General features: G+C 37.8%; 1 protein-coding gene across 2 annotated transcripts in view; it reads right to left on the bottom strand.

Moving 5' to 3' along the window:
- Positions 1-22,929, bottom strand: part of NKAIN3 (sodium/potassium transporting ATPase interacting 3) — a 355,608-nt gene that overhangs the window by 69,851 nt on the left and 262,828 nt on the right. For both annotated transcript variants that reach the window (XM_027638896.1, XM_027638897.1), the window contains exon 4: positions 15,806-16,003. In XM_027638896.1, the coding sequence (XP_027494697.1) occupies positions 15,806-16,003 (198 nt within the window). The remainder of the gene's footprint in view (positions 1-15,805; positions 16,004-22,929) is intronic.

The raw sequence follows: 22,929 nt of genomic DNA, 5'->3' as shown, positions 1-22,929 counted from the left end.
ATGACATTTGCCTCTGTCCATCTTCAGAATGGAACATATGTGACATGATTGATGAGCAAAAGAGAAATGTCTAAACGGGAACATCAGTGACTTAGCCCTCAGTTCAGAACAACTGACAAATAAAAAAATAGTCTGAAAGTTGACAGGTAAAAGTGGGAAGGGAGCAAATGTCTTGGTCTACAAAGAGAGTAAGTTATAGTCTATTTTATGAATAAAGGTGAATCGTGGCAAGGTCAATAAGAGAAGCATGAAAATTACTCTCAGTTGAAAGATATTACTAATAAATTTTACTTGAGCATAGACTTGTTCATATGATAGTATCAGAAACCAAATGAATGACCCATACAGGAACAGGGCAACCTTGCAGACCATAAGGCTCACTGAGTTGGCAGCTAAAATTCTTAAAGCCATTGTACCTGCAAAAATTCAACCAATAAAGTTCAATTTGGTTCTCACACTTTTTTTTTTTAAATTTTATTTTTAATTTGTGTCCTTTCTTTTTCACTAGGATTATTGTTCAGAATGAACTACTCATTTAAAATCTTCTAATCCACAGAGCCCAAACGATGCTGCCTCAGGTCAAAGTGCAAAGCAGCTCCTACCTTACATCCTCTCTAACCCCAACATGTGCTGCATGTATTGGCTTTTAGAATTAGGTGGTCACAGACTAGTTCCTCCCAAAGTACTGTCTGTGAATAACTGTCTGGAGAATAAGCATATGTGATGCAGAGCCTTGCTGTTAGATGCACTAAGCAGCAAATAAAACATTAGGTTTTACTTTGAACTAACATGGTGCACATTATAAAATCTCCACATGCTGGAAGAAAGACTAAATCCTCTGTGGTTTGCTCATAAATATTTATAGGATTATTCAGTCCATTGTGTAGTGAATAACCCAATGCATTGTGATGTAAACCAGCCCAGCTTCTGTGTTTATATTGTCTGTCTGACAGAACACAATTACAAAACATGTTTTTCTTTTTCAAATTTCTACTTGAGCTCCTTGAAGCACCTAGAATTTGAGCTTGGCAATGTAGGGCTGTAATCGTCCAGGGATCTGGCATCTTACAGATTCAAAGTGCATGTATTCCTCAAGGACAAAACCATATACTGTATAGTTTATAGTAACATAAATGTATTCTGTAAAGACAAATCAATATATTATAAATGTGCATCCTATATTTTTGCTCCTGATAGGGAATTCTATCACCAAGTAGAGCAAACCCACAAAAACAACTTAACTCTAGATTCAGAAATACTGCATTTGCTTTTTATTACTCTACTTTATGTTCAGAATGAATTTGGCTCAGGTGTAGGATGTGAATTTCAATTTAACATATTCATAACTGGAGTAATTGGCAAGGTCTGGTGTTTCTAACAGGTGTAAACAGACAAGCTTATCCCTAAATGTATCTTGTCATTTTGTACTTTTTCTGTTTGTTCCCCACTATTCAGTTTATTTCCTGTTGAAAGTTCTCTTTTATCAGAAAATCATAATCTGAGACAGAGACTGAAATGCTTATTTCAGCCACAAATTAGAAACTGAAAAATAAGAGATGAAAGCAGTGGGAAAGGGAGTCTGTACTGTGCAAGATGCACTTTCATTCTCAAGAGCATCTGTTTCCTCAAATGAAAGGAAATCTGACAAAAAAAAAAAGGGGGCTAATTCACCATGGAAATGTGCAAAACTTTTCAAGGCAAAGTCTTTGCGTATGCTAAAGGCACAGATGATGTTCCATGTAAAGTATTACTTTCATCTCTATTGTTTTGAATATGTTGGATCATAAGAATGGATGCACTCCAACTGCCACTTCAAAGCCGCACAGATAATCCTACATCCCACTTGATTTGTTTGCATATTTAATTTTGCTCAAGCAAAAGCCAAATCAAAGCTCATACTTTATTCTCTGAAAAAATTCCATACAACCTTCCTCAACAGTCCAGCTCATCTGAATGAGGGTGAGCTACAAATTTTCTAACTCATTTGAGGATATTTCTATTTACTCTGTCTCTTTCCCTTATTTTACATGATAAAGTGTTTCAATTTCTGGCTGGCTGGAAGTCATCAATCTCCACCATTTTCAAAAATTCTTCCTCTGTAGATCAGGGGGCTCCTAATCTGTGGAGCAGGTGTTGGTGTTGAAGCAGGAGCAACCAGGGTAATATAATTGTTTCTGATGCATGTGACAGTCATTGTCACTCAGTCTGCAATGCAGGTGTCAACAAAAGCAAGGTCAGACTCCCAGTTGCAAGACATTTTTACCTTTTCTGGTCCCTGAGCCTGAAAAATGGGGCTGAGAACAGGCAGTCTTTCCCCAGTTTTCTTATAACCCATCTGCAGGCTTTGTGGACTGCTGTGGTGCCTGCAGTGGCTTGCTCAAAGGAGAAAAGAAATAGCTGCAATTGTAAAGTTCCCTCATTCAGTGGTAAAACTTTTTCAGGTGATAGGGAGCAGAGAAGTCCAGTGTCTCTTCATCTGACAGGTTTCTCTGTCCCCTCCTTTAAGTCATATAATTTCTGTTCAGGTTATCAAAGAGACACCAAAAGATACAGCCCCACGTTGATATCTACTACTGAAAGACTTTCACCCTCCAGAAAGAGGTCGAGAATATTAATATGAAAGTGAAATAACTAGTTTGTAAGGGTTTACAGACCAAGACCTTTTCAATGTCATTTCTATTCAAAGCATTTCAAACAGCAGGAGAGATTTAAGTGAATATAGCCCTTTTCCTAGATGACATTATTCCCTCATATGACTTGATACGCAGTTAGATATGTAGTTAGAAATAAATATAACATGGTGATATTCCTTTGGTCTTTCATGAAATCAGGCACCCTACATAGCAAATGTGTGGATGCATTCCTTCTCACCAGAGGGAATACACCTTTCATTTCCTCTGTAAAATGCTACAAAGAATTGAGTGTCTATTTATTGCAATGGGTGCTCTGGGTTCAATAAAGCTGCTAGGAAATACATGAGAATTCTGGAAACTGTAAAGTCTAGGCCATCTCCTCCTTATTCATTGTTTACTGTACAAATTCTTTATCAATGAGAACCTAGGGACTTGTTTTTCACTTGCATCAGCTTTACAACTGTATATTTCCATTTATTTCACTGTAATTATTTCTGGTGAAAATGGTCGTGTGTTTTAGTGATGTTAGTTTACAATATTTTAATAAAAATGCGTTAATCCCCTATGAAAAAGAAAAATCCCATATCAGCTATTTTCAAGCAGCACCTCTAGACTGAAACTAACAGACCAAAGGAGAAAACACCAGTAGCTTTAAAATATTCTTAGCCCAGAGATATGAGAATCTGCCAATCTCACATCATGAAAAAACAAGCGCCTGAGAGATTTCAATGTTATTTATCCTTTTTGTCTGAAAGGTCTATGGAGTCTATGGAGTCCCACCTCCATCCATGGACAAAATCCACAAATTAGTGAAGTAAGAAGAATTTCTGCATGGCTTAAAACCAAAAGCAAACAGCTGACTCTTTCAGGTACTCTATTAAAAGAGTAAATTGGACACCCCCCATGTTTGGTATAAGAACTGAAGAGTGTTTGTATGAAATAATGGACACGGTACAAGACAGTCATGTTCCTGTAAAATTGAGTACATTTCCTCAGGAATTCCTAGAGGTGAAGTATGAATTCCTGGTAATGTGGGGCTGTGTGTAATCTCATAACTGGCCAATGCAGCCTCCCTGTATTGAACAATGAATACTAGACAGGTAGTGTGAAAAGTGGGGGAACAGGAAACAGAAAACGACCAACATAGTCCCGAGCCTTAAATAATTTTTGTAGCAGCATTAGGTACAAACACCATGGAAACATCCCATTTGTGATGGTAACTTATGGAAAACCCAAGCAAAGAAACTCCACGGCATTCTTGCTTCCATGGGCTACATGGCAGGAGTAAATAAAATGGGCCAAGGCACAATCCCAGCCACTCCAGGGTCTGTTGTGTATCTGGTATGGCTTGCACCTCAACACCTATGTCCTCCCCATCTCTTTCCTGGCACAAAGAGGGTGGGCTCATCTGCCCAGGCTCCTAGGCATAATCCCTGACCTGTACTGTCTCCAGCACTGGTGGTCAACACGGCCTTTTCAGATTTCAGCAAAGCTTTTGACACTGTCTTTCATGATATCTTCCTGGACAAAATATCCAGCACACTGCTAAATAAACACATCATGCAATGGATGAGAGACTGGTTCATGAGTCAGATGCAAAGGGTTATGGTAAATGCAATTACATCAAACTGGCGACCTGTCAACAACGAGGTTCTGCAGGGCTCCATCTTCGGCCCAGTTCTCTTCAATCTCTTCATAAAAGACTTGGATGCAGGACTTTAAGGTATACTATGTTAAGTTCACTGATGACACTAAATTGGGAGGAGCTGCTGACTCCCTTGAAGGCAGAGAAGCCTTTCAAAGAGACCTCGACAAATTAGGGGGCTGGGCAATCACCAATCATATGAAGTCTGAAGTGCCAGATTCTGCACTTGGGATGGAGGTAACCCTGGATGTATGTACAGACTGGGGAGCAAGAGGCTGAAGAATAGCGACATGAAAAGGAACCTGAGGGTCCTAGTTGATGGCAAGAGGAATATGAGACAGCCAGGAGGGCCAACTGTGTCCTGGGGTGCATCAGGAAAAGCATCACCAGTCAGTCGAGGGAGGTGATTGTCTTGCTCTGCTCTGCTCTGCACTGGTGCAGCCTCACCTTGAGTACTGTGTGCAGTTTGGGGTGGCACAATACAAGAAAGTTATAAAGCTATTAGAGACCATCCAAAGAAGAGCTAAGAAAATGGTGAACAGCCTAGATGGAAGCTGTATGAGGAGTGGTTGAGGTTTCTTGGTCTGTTCAGCCTGAAGAAGAAGAGAATTGCGAGATCTACAGCTTCCTCAAGAGGTGAAGAGGAGGGGCAGGCACTGATCTCTTCTCTCTGGTAACCAGTGACAGGATCCAATGGAACGGGCTGAAGCTGTGTCAGGGAAGGTTTAGATATTAGGGAAAGATTCTTCACCCAGAGGATGGTTGGACACTGGAACAGGCTCCCCAGGAAAGTGGTCACAGTCCCAAACCTGCCAGAGTTCCAGAAGCATTTGAGCAAAGCTTTCAGGTGCATGATGTGATTCTTGGGGTGGTCCTGTGCAGGGCCAGTAGTTGGTACTTTCCAAATCAGGATAATTTATGATTCTATGAAATACATGATGGTAATGTTCTCACCCAATGGGTAATAGAGGATGATGGTCAAACTCATTTTCTGGCCTTGTTGGGTTCATTGGTCCAGACAAGGCGACTGAAATTCTGTAATGCACATGGAGTGTGTTGGAAATAGGAGGACATCCTGATAATAACTATGACTAATACAGAAAGTAGGGTATTGAGGAGAATGGCAAACTCTTTTAGTCTTTTAGGACTTTCATAATCCATTTTAGCTGACTGTGAAAAAATGAGCAGATTAAAGATATTCTGAAGTATTTTGCATTTTTTTCCTTGGAGTCTAGTAACTTGGATCATATTGTAGTTAAGTAAGATTGTTAGAGAGAGTTATATTATTACTCTTATTAATTTTATTATTATATATTAATTAATATTATTATTAAATTTTAATTATATATACTACATTAAGACAATTACACATTTTACTGTATCAATATAATTTTATATTAATATTCTAGTTTGCATTAGAAAAATTTCCATCATTAGGAAAAGCAGACAAACTCTCTGGTACAACAAGGCCTGATTAAGGTCCCATCTTTACATCCTTATGTAGGATTTGCACAAGAAAATAAAAAAGTTAATGCCAAAATGAATTTTGTAATAGTAAAATTTCTCAAGAAAGTCACTAAATTTGAAATTATATCTATTAAGCTTTCCAGTGGGAAGGACCTGTCCCAGATAGCATATTGATAAGTTATTGTGTTGTATCAACTGTTAAAGCTTGGTAGCATGAGGCAGATACTGTCCACGTTACCAGTGAACAATATGACGGTACAGATAATGAGACTCTCATTACTGAAGACTGAAATATGTTTAAATGACCTGCAGTTTGGGTGCACAAGTGAGTATGCTCTAAAAATACAAATGAAGAAAAGAGCATTTTCTTTGTCCTTTACAGTTTGGTTTTGATCAAGGGAAGGGAGAAGAAGGGTCTTTCCAGGAGTTCACTCCTGCTTGCCCAAGTAAAAATTCAGTATCCAGGGAGGGGCAACTTGTCAGTCCCTGGCTGGTAGTGATAAGAACTACCAAGAAGATGAAATTTACAAGAAAAGCCTCCAGGCAAAGAAGAGGATATTTCAGGCACCCACAGGAGTTCATTCTTGAAAAATTTTTCTGGAAATCAGTGTATTCCTTAAATAAATACTCAAGCTGTCTGGTTTAAGTGACCAGATTGTAACTTTAGTTTTCTATGTTTTAATTTATTATTAAAATATAATATTTTTATATTATGCATGTATGTGTGTGAAGATATGAGGTGCATTATAAATTAATAAAAAAGATAAAAATAAAGAAATCACAGGTAAAAATGGAAATTATTATGTTCTTTTAAGAGGCTGTTAAATTACCTACCACTTTTTACTGTCATTCACAATGATCATCCATTAATCTACATAACATTAATTTACATAGGAGGTAATGGAAAATTAAGCTAAGAAAGTTCCACATCACGGGGAATGATTTCTTGAAAGATCTTTACTTATATCATATATTCAGACAGATCTAGTAGATGTTTTCTGTAACACTTGATTTATTCAATTATCATTTTCAGACTAGCATCAGAATTATGGAGCAGTACAATTATTCATAATTTTTGTCCTTCCATGTGAACAATTGTTTCAACTGAAGCCTTCTACATAGGAGAGAAGAAATTAAATTTGCTTTCCAGGCTTCTACTTCAAGATGATTTTGTCCTTTCAGAATAGTTACTGACACCAGATAAAAACTTATAAACTGAAAGTAATTCACATCAGTCTCTCTTTCAAGACCTCTAGCAACCTTACCTATTCAGATCATAATCAAACCACTGCAGAGAAATGCCTCAGGCATCCATTTCACTGAATCTATTCTGAACCTTCTGAGAAGACGGAAGTCCTTACAGATGCTTATTCCTAGCCTCAACTTCAAACCCTGTCCTTCTCATCTGTGTTTGTTGTTTTTCTTTCCATGACATGAGACTCACTTCTTTGTTCTATAAAAGTATATTAAAAGGCAAGTGTATTAAAAGGCAAGTGTATTAGGCAAGCCTGACAACCATGGAAGAATTCAAACTGAAAAGAAGGTAACTTCACCAGGTAACTCTATGTCAATTATTACTGTGATATTTCAAAGCATCACTTCTTAGGTACTTATCAACATTCATCTTGACTGTACTCATGTATAAACTTTTTATTGGTCTCTCTTGGTATATTGCAGTGTCATCCAAACTCTGCTCTCTGGTACCTTGTGTGAATGAGTCTCATGGGCTATAATCCCTGTGTAGTTTCATTCCTCCCCCACAGAGCTACACATACACCTAATCTGTGAATGACAAGTGTTGTGGTAGACATGCCCTCTGTCAGGCACTGAAGTAGCAGAAGCTCAGTGTCTTTGCCTACACAGTGTGTCAGAATTTTGCATGAACTGGGCTGTTTCCATGCCCATCACCTTTCATGGGAGAGTTGATAGGAGCTAAGTGAGTATTTATGGCAAAGGATGGAACTGCCCCTTAATGAATCCACCATGCCCTGTTTTCAAACTTGTCACCTATGCAGGTGCCAGGAAAACACATCCTGTGCTAGACCTCACATCTGCCGGTGGGATTCCCCTCTCTACTTTGAAAAAAACAAGAGAAACACTTAAATTTTTCCACAGTTTCTATAATACTAGAAGGTGAACGTGGAACAATCAAAAAATTAGCAGATTTATTAGAGAATTTGGGCCAGAAGCTTTAGCTACAAAATCTATGAAGGCAGCATTTACAGAATGCAGAGCTTTTAAAACTTACTCTGCACTGCAATCTTCCTATATCAAAATACATTTTCTCAGAAAAGCTTGTCTGTTTTTGTGGGTAGTTCTGAGAGAAGCATATATGCATCTTGACTTCCTCCCTTGGTGAAAATCAAATCATTCTCTCAAAACTTAAGAAGCATGAGTTGTTTCACTACTTGTTTAGTGAAATCCCTGTTCTGGATTGTCCTAGTCCCCTAGGGCAAAACAGAAAGCATTGCAAATCATCAGAGATCACAGTTGAGAGAAAAAAAATTCTTTCTGTAGTCAGGTCACATTCAGGCAACAAATTTTAATGGAAGAGCTAGGCTGTGGATTCAGTACATGATTAAAAGAAAAATGTCCTGTCAGTTGCAGCTCACACAGAGATGGGTTTTAATCAGTGAATATTTTTCCCCCATATAAGAAAGTCTGGGCACATGGGTATCAACTACAATATGCAGACAGCATCATCCTGATGAGTATGAGCGAGCACAGATCTATTGCTGTTAGGCTCAGCAAGACTTAACTCAGGGAGGCTCACCTCTGGTTTGCCTGTGTCCTTTACACTACATGTGCAGATTAAGGAATCAAACTCTCCTAGTAAAATACCTTTTCATTATTTAAAAGCACATCTGAATGTAAAAATCATTTAGAGAAATGTGGGTTTTGGAAATAAAAAAAATAAATTCAGCAAAGTCAAGCCTATCTGGCCAGAGCTATCAATCACCATGTAAACTCTTAGTCTAGAGAAGGAATTAATTTCCTTGGCTAGTTTATCAACTTTGCAGCTGGAGCACACTTGGTGCTGCACACTGCTGGCAATGCAGCAAAGCTCTTTGCACTGAATTGCAGCTTGGCAGAAAGGTGTAAATTTGATTCCACCTTCTGAGTAAACTGTCATGCACTGATTGCCACAGAGGCTGCTGAAATCTTGAGTGCCCTGAGAGGCTTCAGTGTCCTGAAGACAACTAGGGAGCAACATGCTCCAGCTTTCTGAATTTCCAGGATCTTTGGTGTCCCAGTAGCCCGCCAAACTGTTAGTAGCTTCCAACAATATAGTCAATAAAATATCTCTAAAATTCAAAGCAAACACTGCTTCTACTTTTCTTAAAGAAAAATATTTGATTTCTGCGTTCTCTAGAAAAAATGTTTTGATTTGTTACACTTTCCACTTTATTCTCTTATAATTTCCAACTTCTTAGTGCAGCATTCAGCATTCTACCCAGCTTTAAAGACAGCATGTAGGCACATAGGTTTGTTGAGGCACTTTAACCTGTTTTTACCTCTTCCACCACCTCTCCTGCTTATTTGCAGAGATGCTGCCTTGTACCGGAATTTGCGACCACCGAGTTTACTGTGCACTGTGCAGCTGCAGCTCCCTACTCAGTGCTAGGTCAGGTTAATTTGAGAACACCGGAAATGACACGAAAGGAAAGTGTCTATCTGAGAATTACGGTAACCAAGTTGCAGACGTATAGTCTACTACACTGTTTCTGACATGAGTTTGGTAATTATGAGAAGTTTAAGGAGGAAAAAAAAACTAAATATTTTCCAGATCTCCCTTTATCTCCAGTGTTCCATCATAGCTTGCACCGAAATATTGAGCTCCATAAAAATTCAAATTAACTACTGAGTTTTATTTTTACTATAAATATTTTTGGATAAAGAAAAGTATTTCAGAATACCTGCCCAGAATTTCATTAACATTTTTGTACAATAAAAAAATTGTCATAGTAATTTTCATGTAAAATGGAAAACAACTCTATATCATATACCCCAAAATGTCTAAAACAATTAAGTTCTCATATAGATTAACTGACAAGGCAAAGGCACTACTACGTTGCTAATGCTTGAACTGTTGTCTGCTATACCCTCACCTTTAGCCAGCTCTGTTGAAGTTGCCTACCTCTTTTTCACAAATCCATATAATAACGGTTAATGAATAAATGAGCATGCAAACAGCTATATTATCAGTGGTTTCAGTTCCTGTTAAATGAGCTACTTGAAAAATCAAACATCCTTGGACCGACAACTGAGATGGAAAACTACAGATTTATCTTGATCTTGTTTCACATAGTTTCTTTATTGACCGAGATTGGTAATTAGACAAATATACTTGTGTATTTTACTACCTACGCACTACCATGAATAATGAGGTCTAACTAAATCTAACAAGAAAGGACAAGGGCATTTGAAATCATTGTACCTGATTAATTAAAATAGAAGAACCTGCAAATGTATGGATGACAAGTCTCAAAATACTAACAATTAGGTTTTTAAAAGCGTTCAGCATCAATGTACATCAATAATTATGAATCTTTTGGACAGCTAATGACCATTTTTACAGAATATGAGGTAAAAGCTAGAAATATAATTAATTAATTTTTTTTTAGCTTAACATACCTCATGAAGTTCAGCAATGGGGAAGCACAAAGTCCTGCACTTTGGGAAGAAAAACCCTCTGCACTGAAATACGATAGGGGCCACCCAGTTGGAAAGCAGTTCACCAAAAAAAAAGGCTTGGGGGTTGTGGTGAACATCAGGTTGAACATGTGTCAGCAATGTGCTCTTGCCTCAATGAAGGCAAATGACATCCTGGGCTGCATTAGGTAAAGTATTACCAGCAGATAAAGGGAGGTGATCCTGTCTATCTGTTCAGCACTGGTGATGCCACAACTGCAGCGTTGGTCCAGGTCTTGAATGGAGGGTGTAATGAGGATGGAGCCAGGCTCTTCTAAGTGGTGCCCAGTGCCAGGACTAAAGACAAAAAGCACAAACTGAAACACTGGAGGTCCCCTACAGAACAGAAAACACTTTTTCAGTCAGAGGGTTATCAAGCCTTGGCACAGGTTGTCCAGAGAGATTGTGGAGTCTCTCTCCGTGGACATATTCAAAAGCTGTTTGGACACAGTCCTAGGAAGACTGCTTTATGCTCACCCACTTGAGTGTGAGGGGGGTTGGATCAGATGACTTCCGGAGGTCCATTCCCACCTCAACCCTTCTGTGTGATTTTGTGACTAGGAGGTTGCAATTTTTTTACTAGTGGTAGACATGTCACCAAGCATTCAGACGCAAAGCTGTTTCGGAAGCCTGTTGCCTCTTTGGGGAAAGTGTACAACATTTATAAATTTGTGAGTTGAAAGAAGCACTGAGAAGACATCTTCTAAGGTCATAAAGTTTAGCAGATATATTTTATATGCTCTTGTTGTCTAATACAAATCCTGGAAAACAGTGACCAGCTACATGTGGCTTTGTCATCTTTTGCACACAGAATCATAGTTAGAGACAGATATAAAGTTGTTTTCCTCCAATTACTACACAGCAATGCAAACTGCCCCTGCATTGTCACACTGCTGTATCCATACCAGATACATTCCTGTACCAGAGTGAGTGCAATCAACACTGAATGAAGACTAAATTCTTTATCTAAAAATTCTTTAATGGTTTTGGCCTCAATGGTCTCTGTGGTACCAGAGAAAGAGTTTCAGAACAAAAGCTCTGTTACTTTTGCTAGCATCTTCACTTCACCATTTAAGCAAAAGACAGAACTTTCTCTCGAGGCCAAATACAAATGAAATTAATTCCCACAATAAATAAAGAACACCTCAGTCCTTGCAGATTTGTACCCCAAGTTCAAGGTGTTTTCAGATTTGAATTCTGTCTGCACATCAAGAGGTACATGTCCAAGAGCGAAAGAACATTCAGAAACAGCTCAGAAACTAAATCTTTATCCTGAAAGTCTAGCTACATGTCCCATTCTTCATCTGGGAAGAAGGTGGAAGAACAATAGACACGAGAGACATATGTGGCCCTTATTACAGGGCTAGAGGGGTTCACACATTCCCCCATTAGGATCACAGAAGAGCTTAGTAAAACCGAACACCCCTGTATGGAAACCCAACACCATCTCTATAAGTGTCATAAATGTCACTGTAACAACTCAATGTGATTTGAAAACATACCTTTCTCTACCATGCCAAAAAGGTAGGGGATATGTTTCTCTGGTAGAGATTTAAAAAATAATATGTTCTTCTACACCCTTGTGGGTAAATAGACCAACTATCTACTTCCTGCCAAGATCCTGCCTCAGTCCATATGGAGGAACAAACGCCTGGGAGCATTCCTGGCACTGGCATGCTGTAACCCATGCCATTACACATGTGAGAGGTTGGTCTACTGTAGCCACCACTCTCCCCTCACAGTTCCCAGTCACATTTTAATCAAGGGAACAATCCCAGGGATTATTCCTGCTGGATGGCTTGAAAGCACCAGCATGATTTGGAGGCTGACACCATCAGCAGAAACACGAGTTGTTCTGGCCCTGTTGGCCTCAGTATCCAGCTCCTTCAGGGTGCTTAATTATGTGTACAGAGGAAGTCTATCCATCTTGCAGGAGTATCATGCAGACTCATGGTGACCACACTATCCAGTTCCTAATTTGGCTGTCAGGAGTGCTTTTTCTTATACTTGTGATATTACAACTTCATTACATTCTGCAGAAAATAATACATTTTTCTGACTATGTTTTGTGCTTGGTAGTGTATGTGATAAGCTATTCTCCACTGATAACTTTACCTTAGGCACATATGCTCAATGCTTTTTATTTCACCATGGAAAAATTCAATATTCCTAATCTCCCTATATCACATCTTTGCCTGGATTTACAGTGTAGTGAAAACCAGTCTCTCATAATTTAAAGAAATGTTTAATATCTTCAACTCCTGATCACCTAAATAGCCACCCAGAATCAGGATGAGATATAAAGTCATTGTTCCATCAATAAAAGATTTTTTTTAGAAACAACTATAAAGCAGATACAAAAAGAGCTTTACTGTGTTAGAATTAAATAAATGAATACCAAGTCCATTCCCTAAAGCAGGGTCTAATGTAGTCACAACTGCAGCATTCTGTACATACAAAAATCTTTATACCAGCTTAAAAAAAAAAAATCACCTTTCAAAAATGCTACTAGTGAGTTATATATCTCAACAGGTATCCAATATTTACCCCTGGAGGGATTTCTTCTTACAGAGGCTCTAATTCCCTACCAAATGGAAGTGTTCACATTCCCAGTCATTTGGACAAGGGTTAGCATGATGAAATGATTTGTTATGCCAATAAAGTTTTTTGTTACACTGTAAAATGGTTTGTTATGTGACTACTGCTACATAAAAATGTTATGAAAATTAAGTAGGTTGTAAGATCCAAAAAGGAATAGGTTGCTTCTGGGACTAGCTACTAGGAAAAGGAAAGAAAGAATGATCTTCTGATCTACAGTCCTTCAGTACTTTGAAAAGACAACTTAAATGACCTTTTAACTAACAATTGATATTGGTACCCCAATTAGGAAAGTTGTTATGTATCCAAAATGGATGTGAACTTCCTCAGGTCAACAGCACTCAGAAAATGGAAGGAAACTGCAATAAATTTATTAATCTACGTGGCGACTTCTGTCTTGTGTGACAGTAAATGAAACAAGCCTAAATTACAATTCAGACTGGAAACTGAAGTACAGACTCATGGTATGTTAATCATAACATGTCACAGATGGGATAGCAAGACAGTGAAACTGGAGGAAAACCTTCCTTTGTGTACAGTATTTTAATTTTAATACTGTGTATATCAGTCAAAGTAGTATCTGAAACTGCAACTCTTTAATGCATAGCCATGCCTTATAAGTTCCTGGCACATTTGCAATGAATTGTATCCAGAATGGCAATCAATTACTCCTTCAGAAAGGGAAGACCAATTACTTCTTATGATTTATAATTATTACATAATTTCTATACTTTTTAAATTTTAATATTTCTCCTAGTTTGTATATATTAATCAGGTTTATTCTATTGTTATAATATCAATATTTGTGTTCCTGTCATTTAACCAGAAATCTACTGCACCATTAATTGCAGAAGAAAACAGTTCCTGATTTCAACAACCAGCTGTACTTCCACCGTACACTCAATTTGTTAATAATCACAAAAATGCTAGAAAAAATTCTTAAGATAATACATCTTTTCTTATAAAAGTGGAGTACTTAAAATATTTCTGTTCACCTTTTAAACTAATGACACTACAGTTTCCCTTCTGCAGACTCAGTGATGCAGAATGAAAAACACTGTGTTGTGAGAAATGTGCTGCAAATGAAGAAATCATGGGAGAAGCAACCTGCTTTCAGTAGCAGGCCCCCAGAAAAGTAAGGAAGAAGCATTCAGTTAAGCTTCACAGATACAGTGTGCAGAGTTCATCTGGAAGGCGCACTTTCACAGAAACTTCATGATTTATGTCAGCATACGCAGGGTTGGGTTGCAAAAGATGTAATTTTGTCTTCACTGGAAAAGATCCCAACTCAAAGTCTTTTGCTGCCTGAATGAAAGGCAGGTAGGAGAAGGCTTGCATAGGTGCTTGTGAGGTCACTGATACCCGGGAAGCTGATAGACCAGGAGCAGACACATTCTTGTATAGGCAGATGGGATCTCAGTGATGTGTAAACTAAGTGCACTAATTCAGACCTGGATTTTCAAGTGGAATTTCATTAATCAGAGATGTACAAGTTTATCCAAGTTTGATTAAACGTAGTGGAAAAGAAAAAGCACTTGACATCTTATAAAAGGCATGTAGTACTGCAGAGAAATTATCTTGAACTTTCAGACAGCTGGACAGGATGACAGACATAAGCACATATACTGATTTTTTTTCTTTTGAAAGAGAATGTCCTTATCTTGAAAAAATGTAAAAATTAAAATTTGAAAATAATTTTAAACTAATGAGTGAGATTTATTCTGAAGATCCCTTTTACTTTGCAAGTGGTAGTATTTACCAGTCAGTTAGTAAAACAACTTGAAGTACTGAACAGACCAGGAATATCTATCCTTTCTGATTGCTCAGACATAATTCACCTGACTAGCAGGTGAGGACTGCAGACTGCATCTCTTCCCCCACTGTCTCACAAGTACTAGTAGCCATGGTTAGCATGAGCACATATATTCTCAATTCACAAACATTTATGTTCTCAAAATAGGTCTGGGCATCTGGGGTGATCGATCCTATATGCAATCACTTGGTGTTAGCCAATTGCAATGTGCTATACACAGCTATGTAGAGAAAGAGCTACCACCTAGGAGATCACATGCAGCTCATGACAAACAACTTGTTAATCACAAGCAGAAGAAGCCAACAGATTGAGGAAAGACTGTGGCTTTTGCTCCCAAAGCAATATATACCCCAGCAGTTCCCTGCACTGCAGGCTTTTTATAACAACTTCTTACTGCATTTTTTTGTTTGGTGTTGCAACAATTGTGGATCACGGAAGCAGCATATTCTGATAACACAGAGTTCCAGGAAGGAACAAATAACATATGAATACGCACTTTAATTCCTAATACTTCTCTGACCCTTTTCAAGCATTACGTCCATATCTCACTTTGGGAAGGAACTTAGCCATGTATCATGTAAAATATATTTACATTCAGGGCTGAATAAATGCCGTGTGAACTTTAGAAAGATTTAGGCAAATTAATTTTGGTCAAGCCTACTCTCCTTTGCTGTACATGCCTTAATGAATGAGAGCCAAGTACTTGAGTTAATTTTCACCTGTCCCAGCAGAGGCTGGAATGGAGACTATGCCTCTATTGAGCTTGACAAGCTATAGGGAAGGAAAAGAGCAGGGCACATTTTAATAACATGTATATAATTCTCTAATTCAAAATACAATCAAAAGTCTGTGCAGCTACACATCAACTACTACATTCCCCTTCCAGGACACACAACAGCAGCAGGCTGCATGTGAAAGGACTGAGGAATCCCAGTACAAAAAGAAACGTGAACTTACAGAGAGGAGTATTTGGACAGCACTGTGAATGACCTCTAGGTACTGGAAATCAATGATGCAGCCTGTCACGGAGATGTAGGAGTAATCCTCTAGGACACCAGGGGCAGAAGGACGAACCACCCTTCGTATACAGCCGGGTCCATGTTCCCGCCACCAAGAGCGGTGCATTGAGATGTTAAAGGTCATGAGATCAGTTTCCTAGGAGAGAGAGGGAAAAAGTGTGAAAACCTCTGACTTGCTTTACTTTCTTTAAGGTAAAGCAAGGAGAAATAAAAGATCTTTTCAATTATATTTAAGGACAATAAGATAACTAATTTGCCTTAACCCTCATACCAGTAATTTTAACATGAAAGTAGGATGTTGGAGTAGAGAGAGGAAATTGCAAACATACATTGATTATATTGCAGTTGCACAGAGAAGCTCGTGCCTGGTAGAAGAACTGTCATGCCAGATACTGTACAAAACAGTGCATAACCTATGTCCCCATGGGATTACAACCTGAAAAAACAAATTTTGTACTTGATTAGAATGCCACTTAAGGACTAATATTTTTTAAGAGGCAACAGAGACAGTTTTACCTCTTGGTTCTAGAAACAATCTAAATCAAACTTCAATCATATTTATTTAAAATATTATCTATAAATCATATCTATTATTTTAGGTAGGATCACAGGCAGCCAGGCTGTTCCAGTTGCCAAAGATTCAAATGAAAAGATGCGTCCAGTCAAGCACTCTCCTTTCTTTTCTCCCCTCTGCCCATCACCCAGATTACTACCTCCTCAGTTCAGTGAAGAAATTTGCTTCTGTGAACAGATCTGGATTTAAAATAAAAGCAATAACTTTTATTCATTCAAATCATCTTCCTGATCAGCTATTAAATCTACTCTAATGGGTACTGGCTGTACTGTAACCCACACAGCATGTACAAAGTCTGTGCATTTTAATAAACTTCATCCCACTTCCACTTGGAGCAATGAAAATGTAAAACCTACTAGTGTACTAAGATTTTCTAACAGTTTGTCTATGAAATACAAACAGGAAAATTCACTTGAATTAACAACAGATTTAGGTCTTTAGGTCATGCTTAGGCAAAATACACTGAGGTTGAATGGATGCCATTTAAATGCAAAAACAAATCCCAAAACAAACCACTACGCTTCACTGGAGATAAATGAGAGTTGAGTTATATTGATAATTAAATAATTAATTCAGATTTATCTTTCCATGTATCTTGTTCTCAACTCCAATGTAGCTGTAAAAAATGGGTGTAAAATTGTCATCCAGATGCCCACAAAATACCATTGGCTTACATACGTGCCCTCTTGTCAGCACTGTCATGACACTGATTTGCCCTTTGCATCCCACTCCAAAAATCTGTCCTATTAGTCTATCTTACTTTCACCCTGACCAAAGGGCTATTTGGCGCAGATTCCAGTTGCAGAAGTAGCCCTTTTGTTCTCCTCTGTTAATTGCCTCTATTCTGGCCTCACCTGAAAATTACCTCCAGCCAGTGTATGTTGCTGCTAGTTAGCAGTAAGCAATCTGCCTTTGTAATCTTCTGTTCTTCTGTCCATAAGTTTTTTACCCTTTAAATGCAGACTTGCTGGAACATTATTTCCAGTTGACAAGGTATTTGTCTTTTAGCTTTGCATATCCACCCTTGATACTAGTTTAGAAAATTTTCAGCTGCAGCCTGAAAACAACTTGTGAAATCAGCAGCTAACAGACAGTTCAGTTTAATGAAAACATAATTATAAATACAGAGTCACAGGAAACAACGAAGGTTGTCTTTGTGAAACAATACCAGAGACTGCACACTGTTATCAAGTATTTTTAACAATTATAAGGTCTAAGAAATGCCAGTTGTCAAGCAGCACACACATATTCACTCTCATGTACTTCAGTAGCTCTTTGTTGAGTAGGAATACAGATTAATGGATTAGTGTATATCAAGTATTGCAAGGTAATGCTTTGTTATCACAACTGTGGGAATAAATCGTGATGTCCATGGCACTGGTGTCTCAGCTTTCTTTGCTTTTGAGAGTTTTTTAATATTTTCCCTTCTTTTTTGTCTTTGAGTTTTCAACATTATACTCTATTTCAGTGCTTGTGCTTGGCTAGTTCACAGCCAACGGCACCGAAAAATGGCAAATTTGCATAGGCAAACAGCTTGATAAATGTTGCTGACACATTTAAAATGTAAGAATTTGTCATGTGACTAGTAGAAACAGCTCATTAATAAAATCTTTAATTTCTGGAATACTGTTATGTTTGGTTCTTGGAATGATTAAAAAAAAATTGCTTGATTTGATGGCATGTTTAGAGATACTTAACTAGATGGTCCTGTTCATATTTCAAGGCTGCTGGATTCAGGTAGAAAGGAAAGAGCAAAAAACCCCAAAGAGATGTCATCACAGTACTTTCCGCTTCTAAAAAAATAAATTATTGTTCGGAAGCTATGGGAAAAGGCTGTAACAAGAGATTTTCATAGTTACTTTTCACTGCATGTATTACATTCTGAGCTCCGAAAGCAGGTAAAAGGAGATAATGATGGCCCAGCAAAGATCAGTTTTAGAAATGCAAACAAAACTACTTGGTGCATTAGCTTGACCTCTAAAATATCAATTCACAAAATGACACCCATAAACTGTTCTAGCTGCTACATGTTAAGCTGCCAATCAACAAAAGAAAGCCTGACCAAAAAAAAAAAATCAATTTTTTTTTTTTTTTTTTGACAGCTGAAACATACCCCGTTCTAACTACTTGGAGATTCTTAAACCATAAAGTGAGTCAAATGCACCAGGCATTAAAGAAATTAACCTGTATCTTTATAGTAATTTACAAACAAATAGAAAATCCGAGACTCTTTGCCAGGGTGTACAGGTTTTAAAATCAGTGAACTTCTGAGAGTGTTTCAGTATTTGTGAATTCACAGCTTGGAAACTCTAAGAATGGCAGAAAAGCTGCTACCCAAGTGGCTCATTTTCAGTCCATGTTTAATGAAAGTTAAGAATTCTTTCAGAAAATACAAGCAGGTGCTTGAAGCTTTTCAATAGATAATTTGTTATCTTCCAATGTCACAAGCAAACATTAAGCAAATGTGCATAAAATATTTAATCTTCAGCAGGTGATATAATGTAAACTGCTTATTTCTTAAAAAAATGCTGCTGCTTCATAGCAAAAGACTCAGTTTCAAACTCTGTAGTTTCAAAGAAACCAAGTAGTCTTTCTGACTAATCTCATTGGGATTCATTTAACAGTTGAAATTTCAACCATCCATGGATGGAAAATTGCTGTCTTCTAGGTGTATATCTTGGCTTTAATTCCATGCATCAGCAGGTAAATTATACCTCCTCAGGTAACTTCTCCGACAGACGTCATAAACAAAGAGGGGGCAGAACACAGATAACAGAACTTTCAGGAAAATCATGTGGGATTTAGGGAAGTGATACAGGGAAAGGGAAGCCTTGTTTCCTATTCCTTCCTTTATTCAGCCAGCACTAAAATAATACTCCAATCTGTGCTAAGTTCACTCCTGAGTATAGATCAGCCCTGTAACCACACTGCTACTAATGTAGAGTCCCACTTAACTATTTAAGCTTTTAAACTATGTATAGGATTTGTGTTGGCTGTCAGCCCAAGGATTAATTTTGATCATTATTGGAAATCATTGCTGTGGCAGGTACTTTCTCTTAGGTGAGATGTAATCCCTGTAAGTCCCAGTAATACTGTTTCTAAGTGCTTGGAGATAATATTTAATTTCATTACATCTGCTTATTTTCTACATTTGGTTTCAAGTGGACATTTCCTATTGGGCAGGGCTTTGAGCAACCTGATCTGGTAAAAGACGTCCCCACCCATGGTGGGGAGGCTGTCTAGGTGATCTTTGAAGGTCCCTTCTGACCTAAAGAATTCTGTGATTTTTTGCTTCAATTCTTAGGTGGTGAATTTGGATAAATTTTAAGAGATTCATAGCATAACACAGTTCATTTTAAAACTAAAGAGCAATAGCAAGGGTGATGTTCCGTTTATTTGTGTATACTTTATGCACAGTGTCTATAACAGCAAAATAAAAAATTAATGACAAAATAAGACTATCTGAAATTAACAGCTGTAAAGAAAAAAGACATTAAAACTCCAGGGAAAAAAACCAATGCACTAAGATTGCCTCGTATACCAAACAAATATTATGCTGTGACATGATTACCATTGAAGAATTTTTTTTTCACTGTATGTTTCTGCTTTACGTCATGCTATTTTATATTTCTTTCATTCCTCGTTAGTATCTGAAAAATACACTCTTAGGAAAACTGTAACAAAAACATTAAGCGTTTTGAGTGGGATGGAGGAAAAGCACTTTTTTCCTTCACAAGAAAGCAAGTCTTACTTGCTTTCTTACATCTTCTCTCACTACTGCTAAACAAACGAGTTTTCAAGGCCTGGGTAGATAATATTGAAGAAGTCTATGGCCATTCCCCATTTCCAGACTTAGAAATTTGTGTCACTAGCTCCCATATTGTCTTGATTGGGATGATTATTTTTGAATATTGTTTCAACTCTTTTTTTTTTTTTTAATTTAAACTCTTGTCTCGGTGTTACACAGATGGGTTTTACTTACCCCATGAGCTAGAGGTCAAAGGTAGCCCACTCAATAATTGTGGCATTCCTGCAAATGGGATAAAACAATGAACCATGCTGATTCCAGGCAGCTCAAGATATAATTCAGTCAATATCTTGACCTCATCATGAGCACTCTGGTGAACAAATGACATGAACAGCATTCTTAAATTGAAGCTTATAGGTTGACTGTATTAGGACTATTCAGCTGTCTGAACTGGATGTCAGACTAGACATAGCAAATTCACCCCTGTGGTAGCAAACCCAGGGCATACTAAACCAGAGAAACTATGTGATACACCTAGATTAATAACCACTTGAAGAGAAAATTCACAGTAATAGGATCTTCAGACACAGACCATGCTGAGGTAACCCCAGCATCATGGCCTGAGAGTGGTTGAGAGGTACAGAGGCAAAGTAATTTTTGGGTGGTGGGATTAGAGGTTCATGGTTCCCACTTACTGAGATTAGAGGTTCGCTAACAGAGCAAATTCTGTAATCATGACATCAGATCACGACTATAGGAAAAGATTTCCATATCAAGCATAATTACTGTTAGAAAGTTACCCTGATTTACTCCATTAATAGTCTTCCCAATCTATCTACAATGCAGCATTTGTTAGCCATTTGGATACTGGCCACCCTCCACATGTACAACTGTCAAAAAAAAAAAAAAAAGACATACAAATTAAGCAGTACTGGTTTCTATTTCTATTTATTTTACTACTTTTATTCCTTGGGCTATAGAGAATGTTATCAGATTTTATCTTATTTTTTAAAAGCGAACAAAATAACTTTTGGAAATTTATTTGGAAAAGCAGGAAGATGATCAACCTAAATGATAAAAATAATTTCCCTGCATTGTTTAATTTGTCATATGCTCAGGGATCTGTATCCTGTCTTGCAAAACATGCAACTTTTCTACCAAACTTACTAGCAAAGTGGAATATAGTGGAATGTCTTTAAGAAGCCAGAAGACAAGAAGTCAAAAAGAGAAGCATACTGCTGTCTTCTTCATGCAGTGTTAGTATTAGTCACAACAGCAAATCATAAGAACAAACAAGGGGCTGTTTTCTGAAACTTACTGCTCATAAAGATGAGATCTGATCTTTGGCAATATTCAGATCCATGCCCAAATCTCAGCTCCATGCGTTACACCTTAATCTGGCCTACATCCCTTTTGTGGCACTTTCTCTGTCTGAGAAACAGTCCAGAGAAGTCACACAGTATGGCAGAAAAAAGTTCCAAGCCCCAAGGAAAAAACAGGACGAGACAGTGTGATTGGATCAATATGAGCCTTACTTATCACTTGCCATAGGAAGCTCAAAATGAACACAAAGAATTCATGACTGTCCTGAAAAGTTGTTTTGCTCCAGTGGAGTCCTTGACATGTGATTAAGCTGAGCACCTACTTTGAAAATTGCTCTCACCTATTCCCTCTTGATAATCTAAAGGTATGAAATAACACAGATTTGGAGTGATGCCAAGCTGTGAGCATTGCTTTGAGTTTTGAAGGCTGGGAATATGACAAGGGTTTGTACAAGCCATGGGTTTGTGCAGATTGGTGCGTCCCTCACTCAAGCCATATCTGATTTTGACTGAAATGAAGAAAGGAGATGAGACTGAAATGTAACTGTAATAGAGAAGAATTAGAAACATCATTGGTAGGCCATATACAGCCAGCGACACAAATGCTGTAGGAAAACTTCTCAGGGCAGAGAGCCACGAAAGGTTAAAAAAAGCTTGAAAAGTCTTAGTATACAACAATGGGAAAACACTACAATTATGGGCCATAAAAAATTCTGTCTCAAGGTTTATAAACTGGGCATTTGAAAAAGGAGTTCACAACACAAAGCAATTTCAAGTGTCGGCAAAAAAAATTTAACCTATATATTTTTTTTTCTTTTCTGTTGTTTTTAAGGTGATATCCCTGTGGAGTCATGCATACATTTAAAATATCACAAAATTAAAATTTGATGCCAACATACCTTTCCTCAAACATAAGCTGTCTCAAACAACTACGGAAAACAACTTTTCCCAATATTTTGTAATTTTTATTATTAAAGCAGAAAGGATCAGACTCATGTGCCTGAGTACCTCACCATGTTTACAGCCTGTAAGCATTCAACAAGTACATTGGTTGAGGAAATTGAGAAGACTCTTGCAATGTTGGTGGAGACTCGATTTCTACATTTATAATGGACACGCACCGCTTGATCATACTAAAGCTATTAATCCTTTTATAGCCCTCTGACTTTTGTACCATGGTTATGCTAATGTTAAAAACCTTGCAAAACTGACCCTTTCTTGGGGTTTTCGTTCTAATGTTACTTGGAAATGCACATGAATAGGAGACACATTTTGTGCCAAAAGCTCACATAATCCCTTACGAGGAGCAGATGCAGCAGATGCAATGTAGCCTCTAGCCAAAACAGGATCTTTGTTATTATCCAAATGACCATATTTTGTTCACAGTGGTTATGAACAAAGACAAAGCACAGGGATAA

Source organism: Corapipo altera, unplaced genomic scaffold (genome assembly GCF_003945725.1).
Source record: "Corapipo altera isolate COAL_440 unplaced genomic scaffold, ASM394572v1 49, whole genome shotgun sequence".
In the NCBI taxonomy this organism is placed as follows: Eukaryota; Metazoa; Chordata; class Aves; order Passeriformes; family Pipridae; genus Corapipo; species Corapipo altera.
This window is presented reverse-complemented; position numbering and strand designations above follow the sequence as displayed.